The sequence below is a fragment of the Meles meles genome, chromosome 3 (genome assembly GCF_922984935.1).
Source record: "Meles meles chromosome 3, mMelMel3.1 paternal haplotype, whole genome shotgun sequence".
In the NCBI taxonomy this organism is placed as follows: Eukaryota; Metazoa; Chordata; class Mammalia; order Carnivora; family Mustelidae; genus Meles; species Meles meles.
Window position 1 is genome coordinate 116,395,470 of NC_060068.1, and position 22,784 is coordinate 116,418,253.

The window sequence follows — 22,784 nt, forward strand, 5'->3', positions numbered from 1 at the left end:
TTTGACAAGATTTTCTAAGTAAATCTTTTCATTCCTATTGAATTGATTTCACCATATATTTTAGATTAATTTGTGAAAAAAATCCCTTCAGTGGATTTTCCTAGGATTAGACCTAAAATAAAATAGTATCTTTGAGATACTAATCAGTGTAGAAAAATGGCCCAATTTTGTTTTGTTTTGTTTAAAGTCGTGGATATTTTCAGGCCTCGCTTCTTTTGATTCAGCTGTTGTTATGGTTCATTTTCAGCCTGTCTGTAATAATTAATAGCGGGTTCTAGAAACAGGCCTGTGAAAATAGAAAATATGAAGGAATCTTAATAAAAATCAGACATGTGTAACATGTGTTTTATTTTTGTTTTAGATCGCAACGAATGTTTAGAAATTCCTAATGTTTGCAGTCATGGCCTGTGTGTTGACTTGCAAGGAAGTTACCAGTGCATCTGCCACAACGGCTTTAAGGCGTCCCAGGACCAGACTATGTGCATGGGTAAGAGGGAGGATGTTAGTTCAGGAGGGCAGTGAATTGAGACTTCCAAAGAGCTTACAGGTTGGCCACTTGCTGTGACTAACTCCCATGCCTCTTGTCAGAAACAGTCCCACAACAAGTTAGCTCTATTAAGTGGCTTATGACTTTATTCAATGGAAAATTTGTGAGCAGGGACACACCACAGTATGTTCTTTGGTTCACTGTTCACAACCTTTTTGCTCAGATGCCTTCACATGCTTCTCAAGCACTCTGGGACACTCAGGGTTCTGTGGAAGTCACCACAGTCACCAGCTATCCTTTACCCTTCTCTGTTCCCGCTCGAGAGAACCTTTCCAGCTGCAAGAATATAAGGTAGTAGGAGTAGTAAGAGCAACAGTATTGAAATACTGTCACACACATATGTACGTTTATATACTTTCCCACCAAATCACTGAATACATGGGACTTACTGGCTGCTTTTGTGTTTTAACTCTTAAAAGCATGTTTAGAAGCAAATGTAACAAAACTCTAAAATGTTCCAGTAGCTCGTGTAATGGTTAGCTGAGCAGTAATAGTGTTCAGTAAGTACTTGCTGAGCCGACACATGAGGAGATTTGAAAGGTGGATGGGCTGGCCACCTTGGAGCCCAACCTGGGAACAGCGTAAATCCTTCAATCTGATGTCAACAACAGGCTGTATCTCAGGCAAAAGAGTTCTCCATGCACTGCACTTGAAAGAGGAAAATTAAATTTAAAACTTGGCTATTTATAATTAGCACCTTCTCAGTTTAGAAAAAGCTGAACTTGTGCATCTACTATTTTGGTGTTGAAGATATTAACTGTATGAATGGTAAGTCAGATTTCAGTACTACAGGACTAGTTTCCTTTATGACCCATCCATACCTCAAGGACCACCTGGAGAACTAGCCATCTGCTGCCTTGTAAGACTTCAGCCATGGCGGTGGGGAAAACTCTCCAGGGAATGCTTGTACAAGGGACAAACGGAGGGTCTTGCCCTCTTTGCCTGAACTTTCTGAGAATGCTTGCTCATATGTGCTTCTCCTGGCTGTACTCTGTGAGAGAGAAAACATGATTTGCTAAAAAATATTTAAGGTTTGATTCAGAAATTCATATGGAGAAAACATGCCCTCAATCCTAATAATTAATTTGTGATAAAAGTCAGTGAGACTCCTTGATAATCTTTTTTTTTTTTTTTAAAGATTTATTTATTTATTTATTTGACAGAGATCGCAGGTAGGCAGAGAGGCATGCCAGGGGTGGGAGCAGGCTCCCTGCTGAGCAGAGAGCCCCATGCGGGGCCCGATCCCAGGACCCTGAGATGATGACCTGAGCTGAAGGCAGAGGCTTTAACCCACTGAGAACCTAGGTGCCCCAATAATCTCTCTTGAAACAAAGCTTTCTTTCTAAGGAACAGTACTCTTTTTTGCACAGAAGAGTTCCAAGAGCCTAGAGTTCATTGTCTAGGGAATCTGTTTTCTTATATGAGGATGACCTTTCTAAATATATTTTTAATTCCATTTTTTAAAGGCTTATAATACTGAGTTCTACTGGACTTCTTATTTGGATTCTATTAATTCATAAAATTCAGGAAACTGAAATCTACCTTTATTGTACTGATCAGATTAGGGTGTGTAAATTTCTAAGGGAGTGGTGTTGATTAAGATTGAATAGAACAAATTGTTTAGTGTTTCAAACAATTGGTTTCCTTACAGTTGACAAGCAAACCCATTCATTAAAGCATCTGCACTAAGGGAATGCTGGTTTAGCATACTCATTTCCCTAAAATGAACATGGGTTCCTAAGTATTAAATGAGGAAAATCTAAGTGAGTCAGTAATTTTTTAAAAAATGTAAATGTGTAACCAGCTATGTATTTCTGGTTAAAAATTGAATTCCTTGGAGCCATTATTTCTTTGTAGATGTTGATGAGTGTGAGCGACATCCATGTGGAAATGGAACTTGTAAAAACACGGTTGGATCCTACAACTGTCTCTGCTACCCAGGGTTTGAACTCACTCATAATAACGATTGCCTGGGTAAGTACTCCATCCTCTGTGGCTACCGTTTGCTGTTTGCACAGTATACCGAAATAAGGAATAAATCCAAAGAGTAAATCAAATGTTTTATCATTAAAACACAAATAGGTGATGAAAGATATGTAATAACATTGACTAATTTCCAGTTAACTAAAGCGGTAGTACTGGTTTAAATAATCACAAGACAGTCTGCTATGTCAAGTACTTCTGTCAGTCAGTCGGTCAGTGCAGGCGGCGGGGGGGGGGACATGCAGATAATAGAAAATCTACTAGGATTGCTCTATGGTTTAGGGTGGTTTTACCCCTTCAGTGGGATCAGATATAGACCTGTCATTGTTTCAGTGCTATTGCAAGTATTTCATATAATTTATTCTTGTTTTATATTCAAATATAGAGTGTCCAACTTAAAAACATGTTGCGTCTTTAAACTTCATTTTCTGTCAGCCTTTGAAATCAGGGATTCCTTTTACCACAGAAAGGGGGGGTTGGGGCTACATCTCCACATTAGCCCTCAGAAACCCATTTGATTTCAATTTTGCACAACCGTAAATTTTCACAGGAAAGTGGAAGTGTCTGCTATGCGTGGTACAGAATTTTATTGTGTGCCCCTAATCAACAATGATTAAAACAAGAATTAATAGTAGGGGAGTTTCCTTAAGTCAGTGGAGGACATGGCAGGAGGAAGCACGAACAGATGCTGAGCACATGTCTGTTTACCATACACAAGGCACCGTGCTGGTGTTTCACGGTGGACGTCCCTTCATTCACATGGTCCCATAGGGTATGTGACAGCAACACCGCCTGCCGACCATTCCAGACCAGTGCTGCTCACACCACCTCCAACCTCCGATTTACGCCAGCACAGGCTCCTCTCAGTTTTGGTTTTTCTTTTCTGTTTTTGCATGTATGTATGTATTTGAGAGAGCTCATGCACAGACACATGTGCATGTGCATGTGAGTTGGAAGAGGGCAGAGGGAAAGAGTGTTTCAAGCAGACTCTGTGCTGAGCACGAGGTCCGATGGAGGGCTCGATCTTAGGACCCTGAGATCATGATCTCAGCTGAAATCAAAAGTCAGACGCTTAACCAGCTGAGCCACCCAAGCACCCCTGTTTGTGATTTTCCCCAAATTCTGCCACTGTGAAAAAATTCAGAGCTAACTGGACATTTTTTTCAACTACCATCGTCTTATCAATAATTTCTCAGACCCTTTGTACAACCAGGGAGAACTAAAGACACCGATATGGCTCTGATCTAAACACAGCCTTCAGAAACCTAAAATAATTAATTGAGTAATTACTCCAATGCAGTCAGCCCTAAGTTTTGCTGAAACTTAAGATTTTTTTTCTTTCAAGTTCTTTACTTTGTCAGCAAAATACATGTTAGCAGTTCTAGAGTATATTTAATATAATTGATTTTTCTATATTTAATATGCTCTATTATCTGTGCTTTGACTAGTGTCAGCTTATTTCCACGTACAGTCATCTGCAAACTGGGCCATCAGGTTAAGTGTGTATACCATCTGGTCTCCAAGGAAAAAAATATTCTTTATTTGAAAAGAACAGAGAACTTCAACATAAACCTTCAGTTTTTATTTGGCTATAAATTTGAGTTCTATTAATATCAAAACTTAGGGTTGAAATATAGTAGGGATCTCCGTGACTGTATTAGTCACACACTGCTTCCACTAGGAGCTGTTTTTCTCTGTGTTGATGAGGATTGCAGTGATGTGTATTTGAAAACGCATGGCAGGGAATATGTTTTTACATTGGAACACGTAATAACATATGTGTAAGAGTTCTCTCTGAAAAGCTTATTCCTGTTTGCTTACAGATATAGATGAGTGCAGCTCCTTTTTTGGTCAGGTGTGCAGAAATGGACGGTGTTTCAATGAAATTGGCTCCTTCAAGTGTTTATGTAATGAAGGTTATGAACTGACTCCAGATGGCAAGAACTGTATAGGTAATCTACCCAGTAAACAGTCTTTGTGTTGTTTTGTTAAATAATAATGTGACTTTCCACCCCCCTCCCCCACACACACTTGGAAACCCTCTCACATTTCATTTGATCATCTGATTACTTGACCAATATAAGATACCGTGGGAGATTTGGGTATAAGGAATACACCAACAATTGGGAATGGCTTGTCTGAAATGTTTTTATTGGAAGAGAGCTTGGGGCTATCCATGACACCATAAAAGGAGATGAAACAACTCAGGAAAATCAGCCTCTTGCCAAATGAGTAATATGCAGGATATCAAAAGAGTATCTCAGGGCATATTGTCCGTAGTGACCCGACAGATCAGAGAGACCAAGTTGAATTCATGTTAACATCATTTGGCAACAAGGACCTCATAGTTAAGTCATTTTTTGTCTTGTTTCTCTTTAAAGATACTAATGAGTGTGTCGCTCTCCCTGGCTCTTGTTCTCCTGGTACCTGTCAGAATTTGGAGGGGTCCTTCAGGTGCATCTGCCCCCCGGGGTACGAAGTGAAAAGCGAGAACTGCATCGGTAAGGTTAACACTTGTTCTGGGCTCCACGAACTATTCAGTCTAAGACCCAAGCCAGACCCTATAGCAGGACACTAAATGCAAACCAGGGTGGGCAGGCCGACCCACAGAATTAAACATAGAGCTACTTACAGCTGCTTCACTCAACCATTAGAATTGATTTGAAGGTGGAATGGTGGGAACAAGCCATTTAGGGACGTGGGGTTTTTCATTAACAGAAATGTTATACCAGTCAAAGAATTTTCAGTGCACTCTAATCTTTTTTCCAAATGTCAACAGAGACTTTCTACTGAATTTAAAGAGAGTCTACAAAAATTGTAATCTTTGGCAACCAATTTTAAAACAGCTATTAAAGGTGTCTAGAGTCCTAGAAATGTCGAGCAGAAAATCTTGACCACGCTGTTGAGACATTTTTTTTCTTGGGAAGGCCTCATGTCAAAACAGAAATTATTAATCCATTTGTCGTAACAGATGTTTTCCTGCTGAAACTCCTCCAGCATACAAGAATACTGTAACCACATCAAAAGCGGGTCCCAGAATTGCCTGGTGAACATGATGAAGGTGGACCTTTTTACAGTTACTTAATTTCACTTTTATACAAATTATTTTTTACAGTCTTGTTGAAATTCAGAAGCACCATCCTAGTGTGGTTCTTCTAACACGAAATGATTGCTGAGGGGCTTTTTGCCTTTAATTTATCCAATTTTTTAAAAAATTGCTCTGTGTAGTTCTACTGTTCACTTTCCAGGGACTCAGAACTGAAGGAGACAGTTTACTCCATTAAATTTAATTATTTTTCAGACCATGTGATTTCATATACTGGATACCCCAAGTCATTCCAGTTCGGTCTTTATATCTTTTCCCTTTCTTGATCGCACACTGAGTGCATTGTAAAACTACCTGGTGTTTTTAATACTTAAAAAAGAGTAAAGACTAGAAGCATCTTAATAACAACTTTCTTGAAAAGTAAAAGATCCTTCCTTTCTTTTATTTTCTTTATTACATATTTAATCTCAGTTCTTCTTTAGCCCTATAGTCCATCCCTTTATAGGACAATGACAATAACAGTCAGCAATTAGAGGGAAAAAGAACACATGTATTTCTCTGTATCAGAAAGGCTCAGCTACCTTTTCTCTTCATGAAAAAAAATATCTGTGACTCAGTAACCTTTTATTCAACTGCATAAATATTTTTTTCCTCATCCATCATTAGCAACACTCCTATTTTGCATCTCTGGAAAAAAATGATCTTAACTTCATTGTAAGACTTACTTTCTTTAGACTAGAATCTTTTCTACCAATTTTACCCAGATGAAATGATTCTTAACATGACTATACACACACTTACACAAACATACACATATCACATATGTACACACACACAAATTCATTACACCTTTCAGTGTGTGTTACATTGAATGATTGGCACCTTTTAGGTGCTGGGAATGTAAAAAGATACACTCATACCTTTAGGTAGCCAGAAAAGAAAAGACCTATTTTGTAATAGGTAAAGCTGCCTTATAAAGACATTCAGTGTGACAGACACCAGGCCAGAGGCAGGTTCAGGCTGGAGGAGCACAAACTAGGACTGTGAGGACAGTGGTTAAAAGAATGGCAAGTCAAGGAAGCTCATCCCAAAGGACTGGTGACTTTTGAAGTGGCTCCTAAATGTTGGACAGGAATTGACTAATCAGAGAAAGGAACAGAAGAGAGGAGCTCCTGGAAAACAGAGGCACCCGGGGTGTGGGAAGGGGCAGTGAGTGGCCGACGAGCTCAGAAGACTGAACTCAGTCCTGCAGGCAATGTGTAACAGGGCAAGGTTTGGTTTTTGGTTTTTGGTTTTGTTTTTTAAAGAAAGGGCATGGTATGGTTCACTAAAATTCTACAAATATAAACAGAGAATGTAGTATGTGCCTGACACCGTGCTAGTCTGAGCAGGCAGCAGTGACCCGGACAGGTGTGTCCTGTCCTTGTGGAGCTGGCATTCCATTGTGGCTGGAACTGTGTAACATTTCCTCACTCGGGTATGATAACTCCCTAAATAAGGACTTCCGATGGGAAAAAAAAAAAAAAAAAAAAGGCCAAATATCACTGGTAAAGAATCCTTACTTACTGAGGGACCCTTTCCGGGGTGCTGTGGGAAAGATGAAATTCTCAAACCATGTCTGAATCCCCTTGGTTCCATGGGCACAGATTTTCAAGTAGACAGCCTGGTGGCAGTGTGAGGGCACAAGAGGGAGACATGGCAATCTATTAGGAGATTTACGGAGGAGGTTGAGTTTGAAAGCCCAGAAGAGGTGGAAGTCACAGGGCACATGCTGCCTGCATCTGGAGTACGGGAGGAATAAAGGTGATCTTAAGCTGGATGGTCAGAGAGGATCATCAGAGAAGAAGACCCATTGAGGCCGTGACACCTGTAGGATACTGAACTGGTCACGTAGGATAAGCAGGCGGACATACACACAGCCCTAGGGATCAGGTGCAGGGAGGTGGAGTTCTCTTGGGCGTCTGGGCTGTGTGGTTGATTGAAACTGGATGCAATCTTTGACTTCTGAAGAGAGAATAGTTTCCTTTTAAAGAACAAATTATACCTACACATTATATACTCTCGTTTCATATTAAATAACCAGTGGCAGGATGGACAAATTGTTTATTTTCAAAGACTGAACAGTGTATTAATTTACTTAAATTAATACATTCTCCTGCCCTTCTCCAGATATAAATGAATGTGACGAAGATCCCAACATCTGTCTCTTTGGTTCCTGCACCAATACTCCTGGGGGGTTCCAGTGCATCTGCCCCCCTGGCTTTGTACTGTCTGATAATGGACGCAGATGTTTTGGTAAGTTTTGGAATGACTTTTCTGTCATCATTTGCCCTTAGGAACATCGTAGCTAGACAATAAACCCTCATGGAAGTGTAGGTCACTACAAAGTACATGTCTACGGCAAATAAGTCTAGGTTTAAAAAAATAGGTCTCAAAACTGTATGCACTGGACACGTTTAAGGTATTTTGAGTTTTTGGCTCTGTTTCCACATTTTTTAATGTCATACTGAAAAATTACTATTTTAATCACTTATTATTATTGCCTCACAGTTCCATTTGTTGTTGGTATAGATTTTTTTTTTGGACACCGTTATTTGAGTTGCTTTTAATGTGAATGGATTTACTGAAGGTTATGTAGAATATTTTTGTTAGGTGATCATGTAACAGTACAAGAAGAGACAGGGAAATAATCTTAATACTGAGCATCACTTCTCAGGTTTCCTAGAGACATTACAGAACATTTTAAACATTTTGGGGCGCCTGGGTGGCTCAGTGGGTTAAAGCCTCTGCCTTCAGCTCAGGTCATGATCCCAGGGTCCTGGGATCAAGCCCCGCATCAGGCTCTCTGCTCAGTGAGCAGCCTGCTTTCCTCTCTCTCTGCCTGCCTCTTCTGCCTACTTGTGATCTCTCTCTGTCCAATAAACATTTAAAAAAAAAAACATTTTAAACATTTTAAATAATTATACCAGATTTTATAGACAGGTCAGTGTAAGTTGGCATGTGAAATTGGCCATGGAGGTTTTCCAGACCTTTCAGTTGCTAATCTGATCTGCACCATGTGTTCATCCCATGAGAAACCTTCCGTCAGAAACAGTTACACACAGAGTACTCATCTTACTGACCCGTAAGGAGGCCTATGATGTTTGCTTTCTTAACCAGATACCCGCCAGAGTTTCTGCTTCACAAACTTTGAAAATGGAAAGTGCTCTGTACCCAAAGCTTTCAACACCACCAAGGCCAAATGCTGCTGTAGTAAAATGCCAGGAGAGGGCTGGGGGGACCCCTGTGAGCTGTGCCCCAAAGATGACGAAGGTGAGAGCTACCACTTTGTGCGGTTTGGGAATGACTGTCAGCCACCTTAACTGTATGTAACTGATGGATATTCGTTCCTCATGTCTAAACTGTAAAGTTCCCTGCATACCCCTGTCTGAGGGACCCCATCTCCACTTGTGTATTCGGCATGTGTGAACACAGCTAGAGTTCCCATTACTTCATCTCCCTTTTGCCCCCTGCCCGAGGTTAGCAATGCTTGCTTTCAGTGGAATTAATTTGAGATGTGCAGGGCAGGAGATGTGTTCCCAACTGCTGCATGGGTCCCAGATGGTGATCGGATCCCAGGCTGCGGCTCTCAGAATCTTACATAAAATGGAGAGGAGCTGAGTCAGCACAAGGGCCATTTATGGGATGAGACCAAGAGCCTCCCAGGTCTTGTGTTCCTGCAGCCCAGGTGTAGGGTGCTTGCCAGCAGGCTCAGAACTAGCTTGGTCTCTAGGTCGAGGTAGTTCCCCTGTGTCTTGGGCAGAGGGGGCTCTGGCTGCTGGGCACTAAAGGAGCAAACATATAGAGAAACAGCCTTTGGTAGGCAGCACCCTGGGAGGTACTGGGCGAGCTTAGGTGACCTGCTCTAAGTAGTCTCAGTGTTGCTTTTGAAATAAACCATAATAATAAAATAAGACTCTTGTTAAAAGCTGTTTTGTACATGAAAAATAAGTAGGATTTCATGTATACCATTAATCAGTTCTGAAGTTCTCCGAAAGCTCAGACTCTTTAATAATGGGGAATTTGTGTTCTTCTCTATAGTTGCCTTCCAGGACTTGTGTCCTTACGGCCACGGAACAGTTCCAAGTCTCCATGATACTCGTGAAGGTGTGGTTTGATGTATTTTATTCCTATAATATTTTTATATACATTGTACATTTATTCTATAAATCATTTTACTATATAACATACTGTATATTTTAATGTATACATACAGTATTACATATCGTGCATTATACTTATCAGGCTACATTGTATACAAAATGTAAATATCTGATAAAAGAAATGTTTACATATTTTATAAATTTCAAATCTCCATTAACAGATACACAGAGTTTTGATGTATCTTTTTATATTGAGGAAGTTTATGGATATTTCTTTATTTTAGATGTCAATGAATGCCTTGAGAGCCCAGGCATTTGTTCAAATGGTCAGTGTATCAATACAGATGGGTCTTTTCGCTGTGAATGCCCAATGGGTTACAACCTGGATTATACTGGAGTACGCTGTGTGGGTGAGTGCTAACTCCATGTTACACACTTGGAAAGTTCTAATTCTCATATTCAGGCACCCTGAGTGGTGGCAGGATTTACAGAACCAGTATCAGTAGCTAGTAACTGCTTTTCCTTCTCCCGCCTTATATTTTCCAGTAGATCTGGTTTATGTGAATACGGAAAGAGTTGCCCAACCTCTGCCTTCAACCAAATATACAAACTCTGACGTGCCTAGAGCTTTACAGTTGCCAAAACCAGTAATGGGAAAGAGCTCCATTTTACCTTATGACTTTCTGCACCTGCTCTTGTAGCAGAAGACGACACCCCTCTATGGGTTTGTGACTTTTAGGGGTGGCTGTCTGGGAACTCAGAGCTTGACACACCTGATCCCCAGGGCTCCTCTGCACTGAATCAAGGCCAGCCAGCCAAGGCCAAGGAGGGTGCAGAGTTGGGTGTGCTCTGTAGAGATCCTGGAAATGTGTGCAGGCCAGGTGGTATTCACGGGCATGCTTGTATTAAATTAAAACTCCGCAAATTGTTTGGCACTTTTCTTCTCAGATACTGATGAATGTTCGATTGGCAATCCATGTGGGAATGGTACATGCACCAATGTTATTGGGAGTTTTGAATGCAACTGCAATGAAGGCTTTGAGCCAGGGCCCATGATGAATTGTGAAGGCAAGTGATACTTTTCTTAATTATTATTTCTATGGAAAGTGTTTTGCAATGTCTCAGCTTTTACTTCTGTGGCTTTGATATTCTACTGATGATTATATTCATCACAAATATCTTTTCCTTTACCCCAGTAAGCATAGTTACAGTCGCTGCTTTAAAGACCTTGTCTGGCAGCATCTTGGTCACCTCAGAGTTGGCATCTCTGGTGTTATTTTTCACTTGAAGTTGGCATTCCATTTTCTTGGCTCCTCAGCAGGTTAGAGAATATTATACCATGGATGTTGTGAGTGAGATCTTTGGAATCAGTTGTATTACTTTGAAGAATGTTGATGCTTTTGTCTTAGCAGACAGTTAACCTTGGTGAACATAAAAGCAGAGTGTCAGGCTTGCGGAAGTTAGTGGTTCAGATTTCAGTTTCTTCTATAAGTCCCAGTGTGGCTAGCTTCTTGGATTTTGCCCCACGCATGCATGGTTAAGTCTGCAACATAGGCCTTTATGCAAAAAAAAAAAAAAAAAAAAAGTGTGTCTTCATCTTTGGCCCTCTCCTATCTGGGGCTCCCCCTCACTCTTGAGCAGCCTTGGTTACCCCTAGCTCCCTTCCCTGATTGCTCTGGATAGAAGCTTAGGAAGTTTCTACTGAAAATGTTCCTGCCAGAACTATGGCCATCCACAGGGTAATTTCAGAAAAAATAAAAATAAAAAAACTAGGAATTTATGTCTTGTTTGCTGAGTTTCAACTCACCACTAGGAACTACTTCAGGTAGTTGTTTCTGTTTTTGTTTTGTTTGTTTTGTTTTATTTTCAGTTTATAGTTGCTACTTGTTGAAGGATGAGTTCGTGAGGTACCGCTTCTCCATACCAGTGTTGGGAGTTCTATTATCTTACTGCTTTCTCTATGACCAGTGTCATGTAAACAATTAAAACTGTAGGCTCAGGACATGCCTGCCTATTTCCTTGATCAGATATCAATGAGTGTGCCCAGAACCCACTGCTGTGTGCTTTCCGCTGCATGAACACCTTCGGGTCCTATGAATGCACATGCCCAATTGGCTACGCCCTCAGGGAAGACCAGAAGATGTGCAAAGGTAAGGCGGCGGGAAGGAGATAGTTAACACTACATTTGCCACACTGGAAATGTATTTTAATGATCTTATAGTTCTCTACTGTCTTCTTCTAGAGTTTACAGACATGTATCTGACATTTTGCTGGTAGATTCCCACACCTAGATAACAAGACACTGGATGGTCTACCCCAGCAAGTCAAAGATAAGACGGGTTGAAGAGCCCACCATTGTCACACTCTTGGGCTCTTACTAAAGCGAAGACTGCCTTTCCTGAACTACTCTTTTACTGTATTTTTTATTTAAATTCAATTAGCCAACATATAGAACGTCATTAGTTTCACATGTAGAGTTCAGTGATTAATCAGTTGCACATAACACCTAATGCTCATCACATCTTGTGCCCTCCTTAATGCCCATCTCCCAGTTACCCCATCCCCCCACCCATCTCTCTTCCAGCAACCCTCAGTTTGTTTCTTACAATTCAGAGTCTCTCATGGTTTTTCTCCCTCTCTGATGATGTCCCATTCAGTTCTTTCCTGAACTTCCTGTCATTAGGACCAATGCCGAAGCTTTCATAAATCTAGAATATAGCCAAGAGTTGGAAGGGACTTGGCTCCTCCTTTCTCTGTCACACAGTAACATTTTAAGAGCCAGAAACCCAAAACTAAGACTTCAAAATCCCAAACAGTAGATTGCTCCTAAGAGTTTTGTTTTTCATTAAAAATATTTTCTAGATCTGGATGAATGTGCTGAAGGGCTCCACGACTGTGAGTCTAGAGGCATGATGTGCAAGAACCTGATCGGCACCTTCATGTGCATCTGCCCGCCTGGCATGACCCGACGGCCGGACGGAGAGGGCTGTGTGGGTAAGCTGCACGGGGCGGCGTCTGCTTACTTAATATGCCTGCCTGGAGACAGACTGACCACACTATGCAAGAACCATCCTCACTCCAGGCCAACTCTTTTTCTAACTCTTTCAAGGCTGTTCTGTAGGTGGAATTCTTCCATTGCCATGGCCACGCCAATAGAATGTGGTTTGGCTTGCTTTCATCCTTCTATGTCCTGTAAATTTAAAACACTTAATGGAGAAGTGTAGGACAACTCCTTGAAACAATTCTGCTTGTGTAGCGAAACAAATGAGTGGGTGTTCTCATTTTGTATCATTCTATCAGTGAGGAGAGGAAGAGGCAGATCATCTCCAGACACCGGTTACAGGTTGGGTAGGCCTGTGACTTGGCCATATTGTTTTGTAACATACTTAGACCTCAGTTAATTCATGTGTAAGTGGAGGAGGTGAGGCTGGCTCTCTAAGTTGATTTTAGGAGTCTAAAATGTTTGGTTTTATGGTACATGTCACAGTCCCCTAGCACGTACAGGAGCCATGGCCACGGCCACCTGGCCCGTTTATCTCAGCACTTGTTTCCCCAAAGTGCTGGCACCTGGGATGGTGCAGTCCACAGTTTTCTTCCTCCTTGAGAAGAGATCATTCCCCCTCCTTGAATTAAAAATCTTCTGTTAGGATCCTTGCCTCCAATCCCTTGGAAATTGTGGGGGTATATAGAGGGACATATGAAGATAGTGAAAAATGTCTTATTTTGGAGAAAAAGATCACAAAATAAGATTTCTGAAAAATGAACCTATCAGTGATTGCCTGGTACTAGAAGCCAAAACTGGAGAGTGGCTACAAAAGGACACCAGGGACCTCTTTGGGAGCTGGAAACTTTTTTTTTTATGATGCTATTTGTGGGCTTTTTTTTTTAAATTAACATAGAATGTATTATTTGCTTCAGGGGTACAGGCCTGTGAGTCATCAGTCTTACACAATTCACAGCACTCACCATAGCACATACTCTCCCCAATGTCCATAACCCAGCCACCCTATCCCTACCCCCCAACCCTCCAGCAACTCTGTTTATTTTGCAAGATTAAGAGTCTCTCCTGGTTTGTCTCCCTCCTAATCCCATCTTATTTCATTTTTTCCCTTCCACCCCGCCATAACCCCCACCCTGCCTCTCAAATTCCTCATATCAGAGAGATTACATGATAATTGTCTTTCTCTGATTGACTTATTTCACTTAGCATAATACCCTCTAGTTCCATCCTTGTCATTGCAAATGGCAAGATTTTGTGGGGTTTTTGATGGCTGCAATATTATTCCATTGTGTATATCTACCACATGTTCTTTATCCATTCATCTGTTGATGGACATTTAGGTTCTTTCCATAGTTTGGCTATTGTGGACATTGCTGCTATAAACATTCAAGTGCCTTTGCCCATTCAGATCACTACCTTTGTATCTTTAGGGTAAATACCCAGTATTGCGATCGCTGGGTCATAGGGTAGCTCTATTTTCAACTTTTTGAGGAACGTCCATACTGTTTTCCAGAGTGGCTGCACCAGCTTGCATTCCCACCAACAGTGTAGGAGGGTTCCCCTTTCTCCACATCCTCTCCAACACCTGTTGTTTCCTGACTGGTTAATTTTAGCCATTCTGACTGGTGTGAGGTGGTATCTCACTGTGGTTTTGATTTGTATTTCCCTGATACCAAGCGATGTTGAGCACTTTTTCATGTGTCTGTTGGCCATCTGGATGTCTTCTTTGCAGAAATGTCTGTTTGTGTCTTCTGCGCATTTCTTGATTGGATTCTTTGTTCTTTCGGTGTTGAGTTTGGTAAGTTCTTTATAGATTTTGGATACTAGCCCTTTATTTGATAGGTCATTTGCAAGCATCTGGGAGATGGAAATTTCTAAAAGTGGATTGTGGTGATGACCGCACAACTTTGTAACTTACTAAAAATCACTGACTTGTGCACTTAAGATATGCAGATTTTATAGCAAGTAAATTACACCTCAAAAAAGTGATTTGAAAAAGTGAATCTAACACAGGAGGAGAGCTATATGGATATTCACTCCAACTTTGTTCATAGTAACAACAACAACAAAAAGGACTAGAAAACAACCCAAATGCCCATCGCAGGAAGACAGCGAGATAAACATGGCATTTCAGTGCTGTTAGATGTCACACAGCAGGTCAGGGGAGTAAGGTGTACATGCGTATATACGGAAGTAGAACTCTAAATGTCTACTTACAGAACAATACATAATATGTCATATTTTAAAGAAAATTAGAATACTATGTTTTTTGTAGGTATGTATGTAAGCAAGTAAATACACAGAAAAAATTTTTAAATTTTGCAGAAGATAAACCCCACTTCACAGAAGGAATTACCCTGAGGGAAGATACTAGGATTAGAGAGTACTACTATGAAGCAAATTCAAACTTATCTGTCAATTTTAATTTTTTACAAAACAGTGGAATTTGTGAATTACATGTGTAGTATAAAATTAATTTTTAAATGTCTGCAACAACTGATGAGACTGATTTCACAGTTTCTCTTAATTAGGTATTTCATTCTATATACACTACTTACTAAAGTTAAAAATAGATGACATCAGAGGTACAGTTGTGCAGTGCTTCCTTCAAAAACAGTGTTCTCCCACAATCTGAAAACCTAGAAGATACACCAGACCCTGAGCCATGTTTACAAACTCCCATATGTTTCTCAGAGTCTCACGCGGCTCAGATGCTAACGTGCTTGAAAGGGTAGGGTACAAGAGGACTGTATGAAAGATAACGTTAACCATCCTGCCTTCCTAGAGTATATGAGATCCATTTTCATTTCCTTCTCTTTTATTTTTTTTAAATACTTTTGAGTATGTATGTGTGTTTGAATTTCATCTGGCTAAAATACTTAGAAATGTGGGGTTTTTTTTTAATACCTGGAAAAAAATTTTTTTTATAACCAACAAAATTTTACTTTATATAGTCACTACATTTACCTGTGCATTTCCTGGGAGCAAGGGAGCAGGCACTGGGGACCACATCAGGAACCCAGTTTTCTGGTCCTAGATGTGCCATAAATGAGCTGGGTGACTTGAAAGAGGCTAAATTCTCTTTCCCTCAGTCTCCTCCTCTGTGGAGTGAGAAACTACATGATTTGGGTGGGAGGAGGTGGAGGAGAAGGGTTTTAGCTCTAATATTCTATGACCCCGTGTGCTTGGTTTTTCAAAGAAAAGACGTAGGGCTGCATTATACGTTTGGAATTTCTTCATTGTTAAAAGATGCTACAGAAGATACAGGTTCTAAAACATTTCTGATACTCGGGCTTTCATGACACCATGCTGGTAGTGGAACCTTCTGTAGGCTTTCTTTGATCATCAGAAAACTCTTTGTAGCAAAGTTCCATTTCATACAGACATGATTTTATAGATAGAAATTCCGTTATAAACAGCCAATTATAAATATTTATTTTTTAATAAATAAGTGTGTACAAATGTCAGAATGAGAATGAAAGATAAAACCACAAAAAAAAAAAAAAATGCTGAGTACAGTGAAACTGGAATCCAACAAAATTATCCCCAAAATGTCAAGTGCAGTAGAAACTAAAAGTATTACAAGCTACAGATTTAGACTTGTAGGAAATCTAAAACCCTACAGAAAATGATAAATACAGTCACAGATGAAATTTTTCTCATTGAAGTATATTTACACGCAGTGTTACATTACTTTCAAGTATATACAGCCCAGTGATTCTCCCAAGTTTATAGATCATGCTTTGCTCACCCCCAGCATAGCCACCAGTTGTCACTATGCGTTGCTGTAACAATATCATCAACTGTATTCCTTAGGCTGTGCCTTTTATTTCTGTGGCTTTTTCAGTTCCTACCTGGAAACCTTTACTTCCTGCTCTTCTTTGCCCATTTTGCCCAACCTCTCCACTGCCCTCCTCTCTCGGGACCATCAGTTAGTTCTCTGTATTATAGGTCTGGTTGTGCTTTTTGTGTGTATTTTATTCACTGGTGTTCTTAGATCCCACATAAGAATGAAATCATATGGTATTTGTCTCTCAGTCTGACTTATTTCACTTAGCATAAAAACATCTAGATCCCTACATATTGTCTCAGATGGCATGCCCTCATCCTTTTAATGATTGCATAATATTCTGTTGTGTATGTCCCACATCTTCCTTCATTATCCATTCATCTATCAGTAAACGCTCAGGTTGCTTCCATATCTTGGCTATCATAACTAATGCTTCAGTAAACAAAGGAGTGCACATATCTTTACAAATTAGTGTTTGCATTTTCTTTGGGTAAATATAGTGGAATTACTGGGTCACAGAGTTTTTCTGTTTTTAATTTTTTTTGAGGAACTTCCGTACTGTTTTCCACAGTAGCTGTACAAGTTTGCATTCCCACCAACTGTATTTGAGGATTCCTGTTTTTCCCACATCCTTGCCAACAGTTGTTATTTCTTGACTTTTTGAGTTTAACCATTCTGACTGGAGTAAAATGATACCTCATTGTTGTTGTGATTTGCATTTCCCTGATAATTAGTGATGTTGAACATTTTTTGATTTGTCTGTTGCCCATTTGTATGTCTTCTTTGGGAAAGTATGAATTCAGTTCCTCTGAGTTTTAGTCATTGTTCTTTTGGTGTTCAGTAGTACAAGTTATTTATATATTTTGAATAGTTACCCTTATCAGATACAACAGATGAAATTTGATTCTGCAATATACTATGCCCAGTAATTATTTTTAAATAATTTTAAATTATTAATAAATAAAAATAAAAAATGAAAATAAAATTTAAAAATTAAAAAAAATTAAAAAATAAATTTAAAAATAATTTTTTAAATAAATGAATGAATAGGAAAACCTAATAAATAGAAAAAGTTTACCCAGATCATTAAATTTTAATGAAAATGTTGACAATACTATTGGTTATTCATTTTGAAATGAATAAAATTTATTTCAAAATGAAGTTTGATATATCAGTGAGGGGAAGGAAGGCTTTGCTTTTAAAATAATGGAATTTAAAAAAAAAGTTCCTTCACTCCATCTCTTGAAGATTTAGAAATACAGCTGAGGAGGAAAGAGTGTTGTTTATTTAAATGAGGAATGGTCCAAATACGGACTCTGAAGAATATCTTTCAAATATTATAAAATCTCAATCAAAAACACTTAAGAGGCTCAGTGACATATTCTTCCTTAGAATTTAACAGAATACAGATACCTTTCAAAGTAACTACCCCAAGTTAAGTGTTCATCCAGCAGTCTGAGTAGAAGATTGGGAACACAGGTGAATGAAAGAAACATTAAATGTTTCTGTAGAAGCCTAGTCCACACTGCGTGTGAAGAGGGAAAACAGTTGACATGCTAAGAACTTTACTCAGAGCCACAGTGACATCCTAAATTACCAAGAAACTTGGTATGTACTGTTGGCGGGAACGTAAACTGCTAAAGCCACTAGGTATGGATTTTGGGTTTCCTCAAGAAATTAAATATAGAACCACCATATAACCCAGCATTCCCACTTCTGGGTATGTACCCAAAGGAGAAAAGCATTATCTTAAAAATATACCTGAACTCCATTGTAGCATTATTGGCAATAGCCAAGGTATGGAAACATCCTAAGTGTGTATCAGTGCATGAACGGACAAGAAAACATACACACACATACACACACACACAGGATTCAGGGAATCCTGTCATTTGTGAGAACATATGAATGAACCCAAAGGGCAATATGCAAAGTGAAATAAGCCAGAGAAAGACATGGTATCACTTATATGTGGAATCTAAAAAGATAAAAATAAACAATTGAACTCACAGAAATAAAATATTTCTGTGAAATATTTCTGTGAAAAATATTTGGCAGGGGCTTCAGGGGACGGTGGGGGGTGGGGAGGAAAGGGAGAGACTGGTAAAAGTATACAAACTTACTTGTATAAGATGAATAAGATCTAAGGATCTAATGTGTGATGTGGTAACTATAGCTAATAACACTGTACTATGTAACTGAAATTTGCTAAGAGAACAGAACTTAAATATTTTCACACAGAAAAAGGGCAAATATGTCCCTCAATAAATCTGGAAATAAGAACAAAATAGGAATCAGAGTGTTGAGTGGGGAAAAAAAAGAAATTTGTCCTGAAGGGGAACACAGATGAGGTGCTAGATTTAGTGGTATAAGACGTTATTAAAAGAGATAGTGTTTTTAAGATGGAAGTTATGAGAAAATGTGTGTTGAGAGAATAACTCATTAAAAAGGGAGAACTGTGAACTCTTGGAAGGCAATCCAGAGTACAAGTGCAAAGACTGACCTTTGAGAAAAAACAGAAAATCTTTAACTCTTGAAAAAGACAAGAGGTGGAAAGTGAGGGCCACATGGGTGGTTGGTAGTGGAGAGATGGAGGAGTTCTTGTCTCTGTGTGCAGTAGTCATTGTACAAGGTGGGAGCATGGTAGACATATGAAGAAATACAGTGAGGCTGTCAAGGGAGTATTAGTTCTCATTTGAGATTTGAATCATGAGTTAAAGTGAGACCTGTTCTGTTCCTGGGTTTGTCTCCAGCCTGTCATGCTGCATAGACAGAGCTAAGTGCATGAAGACAAGAGCGTTGAACAATACCATGGTCTCTTATTGGCAGACATGATGTGATTGAGAAATTTTCAAAGGATGAAACACGGAATGCTAGAAATCAGAATTTCATAGGTGGTGCAACATCACACCAAGATATGCCCTAGTGAAATTACAAATGTCAACAACAGAAAAAAGAATAGAAAAAGGTTACCAGAAGAGACTTCTGTTGGCTTTAGGCAACTGGGCAGAAAAGGAAAATGCCTACAAGGTAGGAAGAATATCAAGATACTCTCTTCAGGTTCTCACACTAATTCTCACACCAATGGTAGCAGAGAAAACATAATCTAAAATTAACTATCTGCCAATCTTTCAAGTTATACATCATCAGGCATGGAGCAACTCCTTCAGAATGTCCAACAAGAGCCCTTCTTAAAATAATTCATACTATGAAAATACAATCAAAATAAAGATGAACAACATCAGGGATAGCATTAGATCAAGAAGGCAGACCTTGAACCCTCAGATTCTAAAGATAACAGACACCCACCATTTTTTAAATCTGTAAATTAGTTCAGTATTTTTGTATATACTTTAATATTCCCATAATAAATTTTCTTTTCTAAAAGGGAAGGAAAATTTCACCAAGACACATCGTGGTGAATTTTAGGATGCCAAGGGCAAAGTGAAAACCCTTAAACTTCTAGAGAGAAAAACCAGATTTCCTGCAAATGAACAGTAGTAACACTGGGTAAAAGGAAACAATATTTTTCCTAAGATTCTAAGGAAAAATAATTTTGAACTGAAATCCTATACTCAGTCTAGTAAGAAAATAAAAAAGACATTATCAGAATCGTATTAGAGTATTTACCACCCACATACCATCTGTGAAAGGATTACCAAACTAGATACTCCAGTATTTTGTTTTATTAATCCAAAAGGATTGTACTATGCATGAAGCAATGGCACGCCAAGGAACCAGGAAACCTCATGATTTGGTTTACAAAGATATGGATGGCACATTAAAGAAAATATCTAACAAACCAAAATTTCTAGATCACAGCAGTGTGGCAGGTGGCACCAGGAGAGAGCAGAAGGAACTCATGCCAGAGACGTGTGAAACTGGTTCTTGTTGAAACTGATAGGAAAGTATTCATTACAAATACGTATTGAAGCTTTTCATGGTTATCACTGAAAGGACAAAAAAAGATTATAATTTCCAGACATGAGATGGAGACAAGAGGAAGGCATAGAAATCTAGACTATTGTAAGAAATCCTGAGGGAGGGAGGGCAAGAGTATGGTAGATATAAAACAAAATAAAGTGACAGGTAAGAATCCAAACACATCAGCAGTCACAATAGAGAAGAATAAACTGCTACTTAAAAGGTGGACATACTTTTTAAAACTCCTTTAAATTCACTTTGGTGCTTTTTCTAAGAAAGGTACCAAGTCAAAAGGTGACATAGATTGACAATAAAGGGATGGAACAAAACACTGAGGGCAAATACTGATAAAAAGAAAGCACAAGCAAAATAAATATCAACAAATTAAAGATTAAAAATTGAGTATAAAGATGAAAGCAGTTTACCAAAAAATCTCATTATCATGAGCTCCTTTATGTTCATAATAACAGAGCTTCAAAAAAAAAAAAAGCCCCAAGCAAAATTTTACAGAATATCAAATACAGTAAGGACAGGAGATTTTAATAAAGAAGTTTGCTCTAATTTATCACCAACCAAAAGAGCAGTACTACCTAAATTCCTTCCCTCGCTAGTGGCTCTCATATACCACATTGCTCCCGTGATTTCACTCAAAGTTAGTCTGGAAGCGTTCATCCCTGCTTGTGTGGCTTTAGCCCTATTCTCTACCCATCCCTAACACCTCCCGCTGCTCTGCTCCCAGCCTCTCTCTCCTGTCACAGGGTGTCCTGGCACCCTCTTCCCCATGGTTCTTTTCCACCTAGTCTGGTATCACAGGGCAAGTCTAGGTCTTGTGGAGGCCAGTTTTCATCAAACACCATCCCTTCCCCACAAGAAGTAGAGAGGAAAAAAGAAAAACACTTTGTTAAGAAAGAATCCACCCAGAAGGATGAAGTTAAAAATAAATCCATATTCATATAGGATTGGGTTTTTATCCCATATTAGTATTTTGGTGAGGAAGTTTTAAATAAAAGATAACCCACTCGAGGATAATTTGAAAAGAGTAATTTTATAATCTTCTCATTATTCACCCTATTTGTTTTCCCGAAGATGAAAATGAATGCAGGACCAAGCCAGGAATTTGTGAAAATGGGCGCTGTGTTAACACTATCGGGAGCTACAGATGTGAGTGTAATGAAGGATTTCAGTCAAGTTCCTCAGGCACCGAATGCCTTGGTAAGTGACACCTGAGTGTATTTTACCTGGTAAATAAAACATCTGTTTTATGATGTCATCACAGAAGAGCTCTACATACATATTCTTGCCTGCTAAAAAAATCCCCCAATCTGAGTAATCCATATACTTCTTCTTAAAGGTACACATCTATCAAAATGATGTATTTCTGTGCATGTGAGTTGTATGCACATCTATGCGTAATGTAAATAGCCATCTTCAATAAAGTCTTTCCAAAATTAAGATTAATTAAGCTCTATGGAAAATGTGACTTTAGTAAAACTTACATCAGGAGATGATTTAACTCCAAAAGAAAATATTTGCTATGTGAGGTAAGCTTTGCTGCATTAGTAATATTAAAGCAAATGCCATACTTCAAAAATGCAGTGAAGGTCAATTTTTATTTTATGATGCAGAAAAAATGTTTTACAAAATATTTTCCTGTGGAAAATATAAATTTCAGATATTATGTTGTATTTTAATTGCTAAAATGCATACATTATAAACCATTTCACCTAATTATGAGCTGGTGTAAAAGTATGGAGTAGTAAAATGTAAGGCAAAATGAGCACTCATCACTTGATCTGATAGAAAAAGAGCATGTTTCAGCTGTATCAGGTATTTTTCCAAATGATGTAACTGCACTGAATCCTAGGAAATTGTTAGTCAAGAAAATAAATTTTGTTTACTGATGTCTTCAGTCCAGACCCTTACTACCCACCAATCTTTCTGGCAAAAGAAAAGATAGCCGACCTACTGCAATGTACTGCTCTATTCCTATTATTAAGGTTTCACTAGGATGGTTCATTAAACCATATTAAAGATTTGCCTATTTACATAAGAGAAATTCCTGTATTTATACTAAAAAAAACCTGCTTATTCCAAATGTTTGAATACTCTCTTAGATTTAGAAAAGACGAGATTGGATTAAAAATATACCAAGATTGTAACGTCATCCAGGATTTACTTTTCAAAAACAAATCCTGATACTCATTTGCTTATTTAAAGGGAAATAATTTGGGGTGCCTTGGTTGCTCAGTCAGTTAAGCATCTACCTTTGGCTCATGTCATGATCCCAGGGTTCTGGGATCCATTCCCACATTAGGCTCTCTGCTCAGCAGGGAGCCTGCTTCTCCCTCTGC

At 39.0% G+C, this 22,784-nt stretch overlaps 1 protein-coding gene across 1 annotated transcript in view; it reads left to right on the top strand.

The window, feature by feature from the left end:
- FBN2 (fibrillin 2) overlaps window positions 1-22,784 on the top strand; it is a 260,961-nt gene that overhangs the window by 221,146 nt on the left and 17,031 nt on the right. The window contains exons 45-56 of the mRNA XM_046000771.1: window positions 362-487; window positions 2,405-2,521; window positions 4,354-4,482; window positions 4,912-5,031; window positions 7,746-7,871; window positions 8,736-8,888; window positions 9,657-9,722; window positions 10,003-10,128; window positions 10,667-10,786; window positions 11,746-11,868; window positions 12,581-12,712; window positions 21,520-21,645. Coding sequence (XP_045856727.1) covers window positions 362-487; window positions 2,405-2,521; window positions 4,354-4,482; window positions 4,912-5,031; window positions 7,746-7,871; window positions 8,736-8,888; window positions 9,657-9,722; window positions 10,003-10,128; window positions 10,667-10,786; window positions 11,746-11,868; window positions 12,581-12,712; window positions 21,520-21,645 — 1,464 coding nt within the window. The remainder of the gene's footprint in view (window positions 1-361; window positions 488-2,404; window positions 2,522-4,353; window positions 4,483-4,911; window positions 5,032-7,745; window positions 7,872-8,735; window positions 8,889-9,656; window positions 9,723-10,002; window positions 10,129-10,666; window positions 10,787-11,745; window positions 11,869-12,580; window positions 12,713-21,519; window positions 21,646-22,784) is intronic.